The sequence below is a fragment of the Prunus dulcis genome, chromosome 6 (genome assembly GCF_902201215.1).
Source record: "Prunus dulcis chromosome 6, ALMONDv2, whole genome shotgun sequence".
In the NCBI taxonomy this organism is placed as follows: domain Eukaryota; kingdom Viridiplantae; phylum Streptophyta; class Magnoliopsida; order Rosales; family Rosaceae; genus Prunus; species Prunus dulcis.
Genome location: NC_047655.1, coordinates 17,710,777 through 17,725,534, shown reverse-complemented (window position 1 = coordinate 17,725,534; position 14,758 = coordinate 17,710,777). Strand labels below are relative to the sequence as shown.

At 36.8% G+C, this 14,758-nt stretch overlaps 3 protein-coding genes across 4 annotated transcripts; 1 reads left to right on the top strand and 2 right to left on the bottom strand.

Annotated features, from left to right (window-relative positions):
* The first annotated feature begins 1,373 nt into the window (after nt 1–1,373).
* LOC117632679 (ETHYLENE INSENSITIVE 3-like 5 protein) lies at nt 1,374–2,789 on the top strand. Its single transcript, XM_034366230.1, has 2 exons — nt 1,374–2,604; nt 2,641–2,789. The coding sequence occupies exons 1-2, from the start codon at nt 1,380–1,382 to the stop codon at nt 2,787–2,789; spliced, it is 1,374 nt and encodes a 457-aa protein (XP_034222121.1). The 5' UTR covers nt 1,374–1,379.
* A 1,132-nt stretch (nt 2,790–3,921) lies between these two features.
* On the bottom strand, nt 3,922–7,847 carry LOC117631638 (type I inositol polyphosphate 5-phosphatase 5). Its single transcript, XM_034364901.1, has 10 exons — nt 7,600–7,847; nt 7,408–7,507; nt 7,200–7,274; nt 6,494–6,581; nt 6,244–6,348; nt 5,541–6,129; nt 5,105–5,298; nt 4,838–4,946; nt 4,550–4,698; nt 3,922–4,346 (listed from the first exon to the last, which is right to left on the bottom strand). Exons 1-10 carry the CDS (start codon nt 7,693–7,695, stop codon nt 4,124–4,126), a joined length of 1,728 nt encoding a protein of 575 aa, XP_034220792.1. The 5' UTR covers nt 7,696–7,847; the 3' UTR covers nt 3,922–4,123.
* A 1,770-nt stretch (nt 7,848–9,617) lies between these two features.
* On the bottom strand, nt 9,618–13,859 carry LOC117631170 (2,3-bisphosphoglycerate-dependent phosphoglycerate mutase-like). 2 transcript variants are annotated; one of them, XM_034364168.1, is made up of 9 exons: nt 13,588–13,859; nt 12,928–13,169; nt 12,632–12,855; nt 11,587–11,705; nt 11,336–11,492; nt 11,107–11,208; nt 10,900–11,019; nt 9,940–9,999; nt 9,618–9,741 (listed from the first exon to the last, which is right to left on the bottom strand). In XM_034364168.1, the coding sequence occupies exons 2-8, from the start codon at nt 13,166–13,168 to the stop codon at nt 9,955–9,957; spliced, it is 1,008 nt and encodes a 335-aa protein (XP_034220059.1). In that variant the 5' UTR covers nt 13,169; nt 13,588–13,859; the 3' UTR covers nt 9,618–9,741; nt 9,940–9,954. The 2 variants fall into 2 exon arrangements, with proteins under 2 accessions (XP_034220059.1, XP_034220058.1); XM_034364167.1 differs by having other exon boundaries at nt 9,618–9,999; nt 13,588–13,811.
* Between the last annotated feature and the right edge of the window lie 899 nt (nt 13,860–14,758).

Genomic DNA, 14,758 nt, shown 5'->3' with positions numbered 1-14,758 from the left:
AAGTCTCATTCATCATTGTAGAATTTTCTGGATATAGCTCTATGAACAACAACAATGAGACTATAATCAATTTTGAAAGAACAAAAATGCTGTCCTAGGATATGATTGCAGATATTGGTAGTACATTGAAGCAAATTCATATAACTTCATTTCTATCTCTGCTCAATTATTAGTTTCTTGCATGTATAAACGAAATCCGTATGATATCATAGATGCCTCATGATCAGATAATGAAAGGATGCATGATTGAGCACTGACTGGGGGATAATTATTAGTCTCTTTTTTTTTCAGTCTTAGGGAATAACAAGAAGAAAACTTTCATGATTAAGTTGAATCATAGTCCTGACTTGGGGCTTCAGCAACCAAAAAGGCCCGCAATGATGAAAATCCAGCTCAAACTCATGGCCCAAGTTAGCCATAAATCTATCTGTAAATATGACGACGGTTACAAGCGCCATGCTGAGCCGAAACCTCTATATGAAGGGTTCAATCCAACAATCTAATAATAATTTTGTACTTGATCAGACGGCTATTAATGATCCCTCTTTATAACCCCGCATTATGGCTTTCCGGCATGAGGATAAGCTCCTTGCATCCATGAATGAGTTATACAAAAGGCAATGCACTAGTGTTGAATTATTTTTCTCTTTTGTTTAGAAGGCAATAGTGTTATTTTCTTCTAGAAGAACAATGACGCATATAACTCAAATTAGAGTGTGTGAAATGGAGAGAACGTCGCATGAACTATGAGGAAGGACCAAGTCTATGTATCATTCATCATCCCCTCTCCAATGTCCAAAGTCCAAACCAAAACACATCATAAGTTTCTTAGTACAGCAATTTCTTACGCATGCAATATGTGGTTTCAGACTTTCAGTGTTTGAGAATGAAGATGGTGACACAACTTCCTTACGTAGCCACGAATCAAAACCTGCCCTTTCCACACTTCACAAAACTACTCTAAAACCAGAAGACTTATTGTAAGTAATTAATTATTTAATCCAGTAAAGTTGGAGTGGCAATTTATATATATCTTGCAATGGATAAGGAGCTTAGCTTGGCAATCAAATTGACACCATGTGTCCCTCATGCATGCAACAAACTTTTTTTATTAAAAAAGGACAAAAAAAACACAATGACATTACGGCCCTGGAAGCAAATTGCACCCTCCCCACAAATACAATTTGTTACTTCACAAGCCCGCGTAATTCCTTGAATTATTCTTCAGAATCCTCCAAAAATTTCCGTCAACCTCGTTAATGCCAATCTTGTCCTCAAGCCTTCCCATTTATGTTCATACCCGAAAAAGGAAAATAGGAAACCCTCTTCACATTTATGTTTCAAGATTTGGTTTCACACCGCCAGAGCTCAAGAAACGAATGTGGAAAGATAATATGCGGTTACGAAAGTTCAAGGAGGATAGAAAAATCATAGAAGAAGAAGAAGAAGAAGAAGAAGAAGAAGAAGAAGAAGAAGAAGAAGAAGAAGAAGAAGAAGAAGAAGCCGAGACCTTAGCAAAACAAGAGGTTTCTCGTCGGAAGAAAATGGCAAGAGCCCAAGATTCAATACTCAAGTACATGGTGAAAATCATGGAGGTTTGCAAAGGAAAGGGCTTTGTGTATGGGATTGTGCCTGAGAAGGGGAAGCCAGTGACAGGGTCCTCTGATAGCTTGAGAGAGTGGTGGAAGGACAAAGTGATATTTAACCGAAATGCCCCAACTGCCATAGCTGAGTACTTGCCAGCTTTGATTTTTGAGCAAGGTGAATTGGACCATGGCTCTTATGCTCATCTTCTTCATGAACTGCAAGACACTACTTTGGGGTCTCTGCTTTCTGCTCTAATGCAGCACTGTGTGCCTGCACAGAGGAGGTTCCCATTGGAGAAGGGCTTGGCTCCTCCATGGTGGCCTACAGGGGAGGAGCTTTGGTGGGGTGACCAAGGGGTTTCTATAGATCATGGTGCTCCTCCTTATAGGAAGCCTCATGATCTTAAAAAGGCTTGGAAAGTGAGTGTCTTGGCTGCTGTGATCAAGCACATGGCTCCTAATTCAGATAGGATGAGAAGGCTTGTGAGGCAGAACAAGTGTTTGCAAGATAAAATGACTGCTAAGGAGACTGCTATTTGGTCAAAAGTGGTCAATCAAGAAGAAGTCCTTCTGCAACTTACTGAGACTTGCCTCAAAATCTCTGACTCAAATGAAAAGGAGGATCAGAAAGAAAGCCCTTCTGGCCTTAGTCAAATCAAAGGCAAGAATAATGGGAAGTGGATGTGCAGCTTGCCCAGCAGTGAAAAGAGGAAGAGCAGCATCTTTGATGAAGAGGCTTGGCAAAATGGTCAAGGCTTGAAGAGTTCTGAGTTGGGTTTAGGGTTTGTGGATAAGAAATCAAAGGTAGGCCATGAATCTGCATTATGTGCTTATGGTGATGGCCAAGACCAAAATAATGTTTCTGGTTTATTGGCCGAGGGGAAATTTCCTTTGTTTGATGAATTCCCTATTGATACTGGTGTTACGAGTATGGTGGATTGGATTAATATGGAGCTGCAGAAGGCCAATCAGATTGATCAGAACAGTGGTGCACTTGTAATTAATGGTCAAGTTGGGGGTGAGGTTTCTGACACTAAAGTGGGAGACTATGGAGCAAGCTATTGGGGAGGTGGTGTTGAAGATCTGGCTATAGATGGAGCATTTGATATCCAAAGGGCAAATATGGATTTAAATCTTTGTTCAGAAGAAGAAATCTCACATAATCAAGAATCAACTTCAATTTGGGATTTGGGATATGATTAGTGAAGCAATATATATCAAAACTATATGTACCAAAGAGGGAGTAGCTATCTAGGTTGCAATAATTTTCAGATTTCTTCTTGTTGTTCCAATGCATCAATAACACTATTTCTATGAAAAAGATGTAGTCAATAAGATTACTAATTTATATTTACTGACCACATTGTTTACCATATTATTCACGGTCATGATCATGATAACATACCGACCACATTGTTTAGCAAATCAATTTGGGATTAACTACTTAATGCAACACTTTTTTCATTTTAAAAATTGAACTCTTTATAGTTTGGCTTTGATACTAGTTTTAAAGTCAAAACAATTTTTACAAAGGCATGAACAAAGGTAAATGTAAAATGAAAGTTAGTGACCTAAACTAGAGTAATGAGTGGAACCCAAGTAACCAAAGTGAAAAAGAAAAGTCAATTACTAAATTGGCTGAAATTTTTTTCCCAAGTTGGTGTTTAATCTAAATTTTCTTATAAACTAATTAGTTTGATTGATAGGGAGGGATATAAGCTAGTTTGATTGTAGAGCTCAAGAAAGTGGCCCAGGCCCGGCACTAGGTTTAAGGCTATGTGTGGCCTAACCTAATGTTGTGAGTGAGACTAATCCAACCCATTTGTATTAAAGATAGGGCATGGGGCCATGTGTTTTTGGGCCTAATCCGGACATATATTGGAAATGTATATGATAAATAAATAAATAATTTGTAAGAGATGCATTATATTTAGTGAAATTTAGTTCATTTTTTAATGAAATAAAGCTTATGGCTGAAAGGATTATATGAAGATTTAAACGTAATTAAATAAAAAAAGATTAAACAAATGAGGAAGTCATAAACTAGCATTTGATCTAGTGGTACTTCCTTTTTTAATGTTAATAGGGCCAAATAGACATGCTCATAGGCTCGAAGGGCATGTGCCTAGCTTAATTATGAGAGGGTCAGTCCGGCCCATCCAACACTTAGGTCCTAAAAATCCCATCTTTAGATAAAGTTTGGGCTGGCTCAGCCCGATCCATTTTCTTGGTCTACATCTAGATGCACATACACATGCACACAGTTGCTTAGTGAAAATATTTATCTTTTGATCTATACACTGATAGAGCCTCATGCTTTCTTTAATTGTCGTTAGTTCCCTAACTAGTTGTTCATTTGGAGAGGTTTACCACACTCACTTACATAAGTGAGATCCGCTTATGTGAGAGAGGTGATCTTGTTCTATCTTGTTTTCACTAATCATAATTAAAAAAAGAAGAACAAAAGGAGAGTTGAAGAGGGAGGCAAGTAATTAATCCTAAAGTCCCTATACAATATTCTGATGGATATGTTTCTACTAAAACTCATAGAAGCTATGTCTCTGAGGCATGCATTCATCATATTCAAGCCTTGGAGCGGCACAAGAATAGCCCTTTCTGAATCTGTTGTTTTTGCTTCTAAGAACATCAACTTCCACTGAGAACACAGCACAAACAGGCCTGTGGTCTGAGAATCTGGACTCCCCTCGAATATAAGATAATTGTTCAAAGCCCTCACCGCGCCATAGTATCCTATCACACCTGTAATATATTCATTTGAAAAATCAAATATACCACAATAATAGTTTCAAAATAATTAACCGAACTAAAGGGTACATAATGTTCTCTTGCTAGACTTATATTGCTAAACCGTGAATCTTGACGATACATTTTATAGATTCCTACTACTCTGACAAGACAGTATAACAAGAGAACAGTAAATTAAGAGAGGAGAGGATTGATACCATGCAGGAGTTCGTCGTTTCTTCTTGGACTTGGCAGTTTCTCCGGCGTAAGAGTCTGAATTATGAGAATACTTGTAAGTGGGGGCAAAGAAGATTTGCCCCTCTTTGAACCCACTGAATACTCGCCCAGCCTCTCTCTCTATATTCAACTGCATTAGTTAATCAAAATCAACACATTTAATTGTAATAAATAAGAATAATATTTAAAGCTGTTTTTCTTTAGAAACTTGACCAAGATTGTGCGCAAGAATCCATGTAAGTCGTCTAGAAAGGCACACTACAACAAACCTGATCCTTCTCTAGAAGGGTGTCCCAGTCATTATCCTCCAACAAAACCCTTGTTTCCTCATAGCTCAAAGCCATCCGATAATTCAAATCTCCAAGCCATAGCATCCGACTGCAACAATTATACATAATCAGAAGATCACAAGTTATTGAACCATGCATGCATGAAAGTCAAAAGGAAAAGAAAAAAAAGGTGAAATGTAAAAGCAAAGCAACATCAATTTTTCCTGCTACTATTTTCTTTATATATCGTAAAACATATATACGTACTCATGATCAGTTATTCTTTCGCAAGGACGACGATTTGGATTCTTGCAGATCTTGGGGAATTGTGTGCTTTTGAGGATCTCAGTCACATCTGCGTTCCTCTTGAGCTCATCACCTTCCTTCTCCCCGGAAGCCAAGTGACAGCACACGAAGCAAAAGCTTGTTTGGTGCAATGTCATGCTTATTGATATGCATCCCTGCAGATTAAAATCACAGTTCAACAATTATCAGGCTATATATATAATATGATCATTAAACATCCTTTTTATTGTATTGTATTGGACCGAAAACTATTTGTATCATATTTTCTGCTTAAACACCGTGGATACCATGTGTAAATAGGCACACCAAAGTTGGAGTACTGCAATTTGTATCATGTCAACTGATATTAGTGGTCAGTTGTCACGGTACAAATAATTTTATCAGAGTTTTTACCAACCTTATTTCCGAGGCAACCCATTATTCCTCTTCCTACAGTGGAGACTCTGAGATGGCCAATGTGATGAACCAACTCTTTTCGAACCCAAACCGATAGGAAAATCCCTACCATCTTCTTGCTTGTTACAAGGCGGTAATTCATGTCGCCAGAGGAAGACGGGGACTGAATCCCAGCAATTGCAAGAAATTCATCTACATTACCATCACTGCCATAAATGCTTCGAGGAGAAGCTGCTGAGTCTGATTCACTGGTAGTATCACTGAGCTTTCTTATCCGCCGCCTTTCTTGGTATGGATACTCCACAGGGCAGTTGCAAGACTTGAGAAGGCTACTGTTTGCTTTGAAGCTTTTTCTGAGAGCTTTTAGAGAAGGCTTTTGGAAGATGTTGAGACTGCCTGGGGACTTGGATTCTTTGGTGGTGGTGTTGTTGGAACCCTGGTTTGATGAATCTGAAGAAGAATGCACATTGGAGCATGCGTTTTGGGGTTTATTGAGTGCCTGGTTTATGAGGGCTAGCCATTTTGCTGCTGGTTCATTGTCCTCAATCACTAGAACATTTCCAGCACTTAGAGGAACAATTTCCTGAAACCTTATAATAACAAGAAAAATACAAATGTTAATTAATTAGTCTCATGCTACAAAGGTTTAATTTTCTGGTTTTTGTTTTTTATTTTTAATTATTGTGAGGCATTTTCTTACATACCCTAACACATAGACGTCCGAAGAGCCCTCCACCTGCAAGAAATCTTGGAGGTTGAGGCCATTGTTAGGTGACTTTCCTCCAACATTCCATGTCGCCACAAATATCCTGCACCCAAATTAACCACAATTTTTTGTTTAAAAAAAAAAAAAAAATTAAAAGCAACAACTAAATTAATTAAACTCTATGTATTTATATACAACCTCCTGTCTTAGTCTCTTAGCTAGAGATGATGATAAGAATTAATTCTTACCGGAATTCTTTAGTCTCAGTTGCTGGCGCCATAGAGTGTTCGAAGTTTGATAGGTTTAGGCTTTGAATCCCCGGACTAGCCTGCCTATCTGATAGTAGAGATAAGAAAATAGCATCATCTTTTACAATTTTCATTTTGCTCCTCAAATCTCACAAAGTCTACTTAAATCATGATTTTTCTACATGCTAAGGCCTAAGGCTCGAAATCAAGCAAGAAAATCTCCAAGTTTAGCGAAATAGTAACACTCATCATCAAAACTATTCTAACTTTTTTCTATATTAATAACTCAAAGATGTGATCTACGATTGAATATCTTATCTATTAAAAATAAATGAGGTTGCGAGTAAAACCTAAACGTAAACAAAGAAGACATTTATCATATTAGTTGGATCCACAACTTTGAGATTTGTTCTGGTACATGTACGACGATTAGTCTTTCCTTGGAATACAAATATATTACAATTAATAATCAAAACAGATTGTTGTTAGGTCAGCTACCAAAACGGGACAAGAGGAGATAAGGGAAATTTCCAGTCCATCTGTTTGTGGTAAGTGGTCTGTCTCTATCATTTAGATTCAATCTAAAGCTGACCCATCACCCATCAATTAAAAATGATTTAACTACACAAAATCACTTTCCAAAACATGATTTTCTAAACTTAATTCATATCTGTAATAAATTATATGCATGCATAACCCAGCATACCTGAAAAATTCTTTCTCATGATAGGAGTTGCCTCCATGAAAGCTTGTCTCCTAGCAGCAATCTTTTTCTCCAAATCTGTTAAAAACGAAAATACCTTAATTAAAAACTATTTAAAATATATATAAAAAAGACAAAAAAAGAAGAAGGCATATGTATATATATATATATATATATATATATATATTTATGTATGAGAGATGGGAGATACCTAGATGATAATCAATGCCATCCCCATCTGATTTGAATATGTCTTCGTCTGAGCCTTCGCGTCCTGTTCTCTTTACACCAAAAAGCCTAGGAATGATAGACTTCATACAAAAACATGGGGATAAAAAACAAAATAAATAAATAAAACAAAATGAAAACTAGAAATAAATAAATAAATACATAAATAAAATACCTTCTTTTTCTTGTCATTCTTGGCAGAGTTATCATGTGTGATGTCGGTGTCGTCTTTGGTCATTTCGACGTTGGCATCTCCACAAGAGGAAGACATTCATTCATTGATATATATATTCTTATATATATATATATATATGATATATATATATCAATTAATTGTGTCACACACTTTGAGTGAGTGTGTTTTTTTAATAATCTCTGAAATTAAATTGCTGAATTTTTTTTTCTTTTCTGGGTTTTGATGTGTTCTTGAATAATGTGGCTGTAATTTTCTTTTTTTGGCTTTTGCTGGGTTTGTTTGATGTGATTAATGATTTTCTTCTTCCTTGTGTGTTCTGTTTGGAAGGATGAGATTTTGGCGCCAAAGCTTTCGGAGAATTTAGGACGGTAAAGAGGAGAAACCGTTAGTCACAGTGACACAACACATTGTCGTTGTCATTTCATTCCAATTCATTTTATCTACTCTGTTTTCTTTTTTGAATATTACAATATTATATATATTCTATACTTTTTATGTGAACAATTAAAATGAAGTTCTCAATCATTTTATATATATAGAATTTCTCCTATGCAAATGTCCGCACGTTACTACTATCTAATAGACACTCCATTTGGTTTCTAACCTATGTTAGATCTGCGCATACTCCACTTCGTATGTATAATTAAAGATAACTTCGAGAAACATACAAGTTGGTTACATGTGTAAGATTTAAGAAACATCATTCCAATTCGAATTAAAGACGAGTTCTTCCCTCCAAACATCAGTAGATCGATTTACTAATTAGTTATACACGATGGCCATATTTGGTGCATAAAATTGGATTGGAATGGAAACTCACAAGATTCAAAGTAAATTGAAGTATGTAGAGCATAAGGATTTTTCACTTGTAGGGATAAGAAGGAATAAATTATAAGATGCTGATTTCATACCATTTTTGTGGGGATTGGAATAAGTTTTCGTCATGACTAATCCATATTCTACCTTCAACTTAGACAAATTTTGAAGGTCAGCCTCCGTATTATCCACATAAATGTGTGGCACCAAACGTGGCCGAGAGGAACTATAGCTCGAAATTGAGGTGCACATTACGGTCAATTCCAAACTTCTTAAGACAAATGCATGCACTAATTAAGCTTTAAGCTTTGGCTTCGTCTTATTCATATGACAAGTCTTTTTGTCAACACGGCCTGCACTTAATCCACCCACTTTTGTAGACCTAAATGCAGTTAGAATTCAAGGTCAATCTGTCCCCTTCAGATTGAAAGAGCTCATCCATATAACAGCTTTCAAATAATGGATTTTATAGAGATCTGACATGATAGTGTTTATTTATTTTAGATACTGAAAAGACAAGAAACCAAAGTACGAAACACAATTAGACATAAATAATGGATTTTCTTGTCAAACGATTTTGTCTAGTCAAGAACGATCAATGATTCTATTACAAGTATGACCACATAACATACATACCTTCTCGAAAACACTCATCCCTAAAACAAAGCCATATGTAAGTAGGCCATGCAACATAAGAGTTAAGTTGTAAACTCATAATATTTTTCAATGGTATTCTAGCAATCAATTTGAGACTCAATTGATGCTTCAATTTTTCGGTCGAGAAAGTAGCATCTAAAAAGTACTTCCAAAATTAGTACTTCAACATTGCAGCTACATTAAAAGGCAGTTGCCATTTTGTTTTGGTATTAGAACTGGAAAAAAAAGAAGAGAAAGTAGCCCCTTTCTGACTTTTGGAAATCAAACAAAAGAGGCGGTTCGAATACATCTGTCTCAATTGTCAACCATCGCCTAACTATCTAACTAAAGTTTCAGAAATAGCAGCAAAATCATGGCCGTGCCCTTTGTAATCCTTCAACATGCCCACACTCTAACATACAATAAAAGTTTCAACATTGTTAAGTATGATGTGACTTTTCTTGTTTTTCCAATATCTTTTGACGTCAGGAATGTACTGAAACTACAGAAATTCAATGCCTTGCTTTAATTAGTGACTTCTGATATGCAAATTGAAAAACAAAAATTTGTACGGCACAGAGCTGTATTCATATGCTGCAGAATTCCAGGCATATGTCCTTCAATTGTTTCATAAACAGAAAAAGCCCCCAAGTAAAAATAGGTTGTCCCCTGAGAAAACAAGCATCACGTGAACATTGAACTACACAATCAATCCATGTCCAGTTGAAGGTTGACATCCAACGTTAAACATAGTTATACTGTGTATAGGACATAACTGTACCAAAACACTAAGCACTCAATTTGTTAAGATCAGGTCTTTCAACAAGTAAAAATGTTTCAGCACAGATGTTCCGTCAAGGAGGTTACCTGCTTTTATATAGTTCAATGCGACTTTTTATCCAATTCTTGCCTGTAGAGAGCTAAACTCTGCTTGAAAAAAGTGTAGAAAGTAGTTAATGAAATATCTGGAAAGGGTGACTAGAAAAAGAGAATCATTGGACTAATAGGATTAAGCAACAACAAAATAGCTTGCATTGGGTAAGTTAATTTTAGCCCAACAAATCAATATCTGCCAAATTCAGGCAAAAAAAAAAAAAAAAAAAAACAACTTGGAAATTGAGGACTCAAGAAATACACCAATGTCTAGAAAACTGGTGAAACAGAAAATAATATACGTGTACTATTCATCCTCGAGCTAATGTCATCAGTCTTGGCATGACCAGGAAACTGGTCTGAGCATTTGACAGTCAAATTAGTGCACTTACATAGTTCTCAAGCCCAAAGGGTGCCACAAGCTGAGCCGTACTAATGGGCTTGATTAAATATCTGACCCCACCCTAAGTTCTATGGAGTTAAGCTCACCCAGGCTGATGGGCCAGCTCGGGGCAAGTGCCATGAGCTATTATACGCTGCCACCTCTGGGAGGAGCAGATGGACATAGATAGACTACAGCGCTAAGCTTTATCAATTTTTGATGTGGTACTCAGGTTCCAAGCTAGCCAAAGTTCCAGCATTCCCACGTTGGTTATGAAACAACTAAGAGCATTACTCCTTAAAAAGGTGGCCTCCTCCAAGAACTTACTCGACTTCTTTCATTCCACGTGATTCTCTAATGGTCTCTCTCAGATGAGACACTCTTGTTTGCAAAATGTGTGAATTTTCAATTAAGTTTTAAGATCAAGTTGTCTAAAGAAGTTTGAAATTTTAAATGAGACTAGTGTTCAAGGGCTAACATGCAGATTTTGAGTGATCGTATAAGGTAAGGTTACAGACAATTGACTGCATGTTTGAGGATGTCAACAACTTAGATGAGCAGAGAGTCAATACCTTAGTATGAGCATAAACACCAGGTTCTGTAGGTCCAACTGGACTTCCCCTCCTCATAAACTTTTCCTCCTTATGAATATAAAGCAGTGGTACACCGGTTGATAACTCTAAGCTAATAACCTGTTTGACATGAAGTACTGAGAATTATTTTCCACTGATATAAAGTACTGCATGGCTGGTGAGAAATTTTAAAAGTATGCTCATTACCTCTTGGGAAGTTAATCTCTCAAGATACATGATTATAGACCTTAACGAATTCCCATGGGCAGCAACCAGCACGTTCTTTCCAGATTGTAGTTTTGGTTCAATCTACGATGCAATTTCTACTTGTCAGGTTCTTACACATTAAGAAGAGTCAAGAACATAGTAACACACACTCAGCTTCTAATGGGAATTCCATGTGAATATCAGATAATAGAAGAACTGATCTGCTTACATGTTCTTTAAAGTAGGCTACAGCTCTTTGTGAACACATTTCCAAGCTCTCACCGCTTGGGGGAGGAATATCATAACTCCGACGCCACTCATGCACTTGCTCCTTTCCATATCTTTCAGCTGTCTCTAGCTTATTAAGACCCTGTAATTCACCATACCTATAGAAGACAATAGCTAGTAATGCTATCTACTCAAATTTTGTTCAATGTAAAATGATGTGCAGGTAAAAGAATAAAGCACATAGAAAAGTACATTCTTTCGTTCAATTGCCAAGCAGTTACAACTGGAATCGATTGCTTCTTAGTATCTCCACTGTAAATTTGACTCCATGTTTTCGCCTGTCTACTCTCGTTATGCGTAATGATTGGTACCTGAAAAGCATAACATACATAACTTCCCTTTATGTAAATTTGATCTCCATAACAGTTTATATCTATTTCTCTAGGAAATAAGCAGTCTAATTCAACTAAGTTAGCATACTGTTAAAATTCTTGATATTAAATGGTTAGGTCCAAGTCAGCTTGTTTAACCTCTCTCTTTCAAGTCTGTCACGTTACACTGTTTACATTATTGGGTAGCAGTTAACATTAAAATCAGAAGTACACCCCACCTGTTCGACCAGAAACATAGTAAGCAAGACTTTGGAACTGCCCCTGGCAAGTAGTGGTTTCGCAGTTAAAACTATAAAGAGTATAGATCAAAGAGATAAGCGACCAGATGGGCCAGAATTACCATTTTCAAGAATGAGCATTCAGTGGTTTTTTTAATTATCTACACCATGTAGGCAGCAGAGGATTCTAAAAAGTCCAAAAAAAAAAAAAAAAACATTTAGGCAGATATCTCCAATGGCATTGACCAAAAGTCTCAAAGGGTTTGCATATGACTTTATATAAATTGGACACCACATGTAATTAGTGAAATTCAATATTTACAAGATCTTGCTGAAAACCTTTAGCTATACTTTCCATTCTCAAAAACAACTGTTGACTATGTTCTATGCCTAAACACTACCAATGGGATGGAAACATCAATAATTAACGCTATCTCTATAATTAAATTAGAGGAGCAATGACCCTTTTCTTTGGGTTAGGCGGCACCGTACGGCTAGGTCCCAAATTCAAATCTTTCCACAAATATGATTTAGTATACACTCATATCTTGATGCTTAACGCGCTCCACATGTGTTGAATAGTGAATCAATTATCTACTTAAACGAGTACTATCTTTGATATTAAAGTTTCAGTATCTCTAAAGTCAAATTTGTACAATGAAAATCTCAGTATTTGAGCAAAGATACCTTCTTTCGGCGGTGTTGGGTCATGGCAAGCATAGCTGTCATCTGTGCACGAATCAGCGAAGATGTGAAAATCATATCTATAGGGATGTTGCTAATTCTCTTACCGGCTTCTATTGCCTCATCTACACCTCTCTTGGTTAAAGGCACATCAACACAACCGGTGAACAAGTTCTTCTCATTCCACAAAGATTCGCCATGACGAATTAGTATTAAAGCACTTTCAGCTACAAAAGGGAGAATATAGAGTCAACAATTAGCAAACACACTTGCTGTCTTGTGAGAATTGTTGGTAATACCTTTCGAGGTAGATAAAATTGGATCAGTTGTTGAAGTTTGAGAAGAAGATGCACGAATTACTTGCAGTTTACACTGTCTAGAACCACATTGTTCTTTTCTAAGCAAACCCACATCAACCGCAAAATTTTTGGAGATAAATCTGAAAGACATCTGCCTACATTTGCTCATAGAACCAGTGTCACCAACAGAACCATGGAGCTGAATTACCCCAACAGGATGGCGGAAAGCATTCGCAACCATTCTGATAATGTCCAAAAAAAAAAAAAAAAATACAATCAAAGCAAAAGTTAAATGACCTCGCAAACCATATTGACCAAACATTTTCATTCTACAGAGCTATCTATTAATGACTAATACCTGGGACGTAATTCCATCATCAACCTTATAATCATCATTCAATTGGGTCATTTTATAAATTTCCACAAAGCTTACTTCACTGAAAACACATAATGCAGGTTTTTTTTCTTTCCTATTCATGGCAATAAAAGCTGGAAAGTTAGAATTAACTACACAAGACACAGCCAACTTAACTGAAAAACAGAGCCAGATCGAAGCAAGGAACAAAATTGAATTCCAACTACATGTTAATGTAAAATAAAATAAAGGATCATGCTTGAAACACCCAAGCAATTCAAAAATAAAGAACGAGCAAAACTTACATGGATATCAGATGGGTTTGTGGGGGATTTGAGAGTGATCTTGATCTAAAAGCTTTGGAGGGATCAACGCCTTGTGAAGATTGAAGCGAGGAAGGAAGGAAGCGACAAAGACGGGCAGAGATGGCGCTTTTTCCAAATTCGCGGGGGAACGCAGAACCAAGAAAGAGATGGCGGAGTTCCTTTTCAGTTTTCCCCACGGCAAAAACTTTTCACCAACCCCCTAGCCTAACGACGTCGTATCCTCCTTTTAATTTGATTTTAACATTAAGGTTTTTATCACCAGCGCCCTGAACTTTTTAATGAGTCGTTTGGTACGGTAGACTGTCATGGACTGGATTAAATTGTGGGACTGTCTTAGATTAGCTCGGATTGAACTAAGCTGGATTAAGTACTGACCTATATTTGGTGCTGCGTTGGACTAAGAAGCTGGATTGTAAAAATAATGAAGACCTATATTTAGTGCTGTGTCTGACTAAAAATTCATTATTATAATATTTAAATTTAATTAAGAATTTTGACTTGAAAAATATTTATATTTAATTAAAAATATTTAATTGGGGCTGATGTGTGAAAAAAATAATTTATAATTTATAAATTTATTTATAAAAAAAATTATATTCTCTTCCTATACCTCTGCCTTTCCCATCTTCTTCCTGGCTATCTGTCTTTCTTTCCAAATTTTCAAAGGGAAAAACAAAAAAAAAGAAGCCAATTAGCCCCACACCATAACTTTTTACAAACCAATTACCACAGCACAAAATTAATTATTATTATTTTTTTAAAAGGCCCAAGTGCCTATAACACAATTGGGATCTTATCTCATCCCTTTCTTCTTCTTTGGCCGTTCTGATCCCTTTCTTCTTCTTTGGCCATTACCAAAACGATGGCTACACGGCTCCAATCAGAGCAGCTGAAAAACATCTTCATGCGATTCGACATGGACTCTGATGGCAGCCTCACCCAGCTCGAGCTCGCTGACTTGCTCCGGTCTCTTGGCGTCAAGTCCACCAGCTACTAGCTCCAAGTCCTCTTGCCAACGGAAATGGAACCACCGTCGAGTTCGACGAGCTAGTCACTGCCATGGAGGTCTTCTAGTCGTTCGAGAGGAAAAGAATGAGAGAGTGAAGGCTGTGTTGGTTGGACTCGTGAGTTCAAAATAGCACGCTCTCTA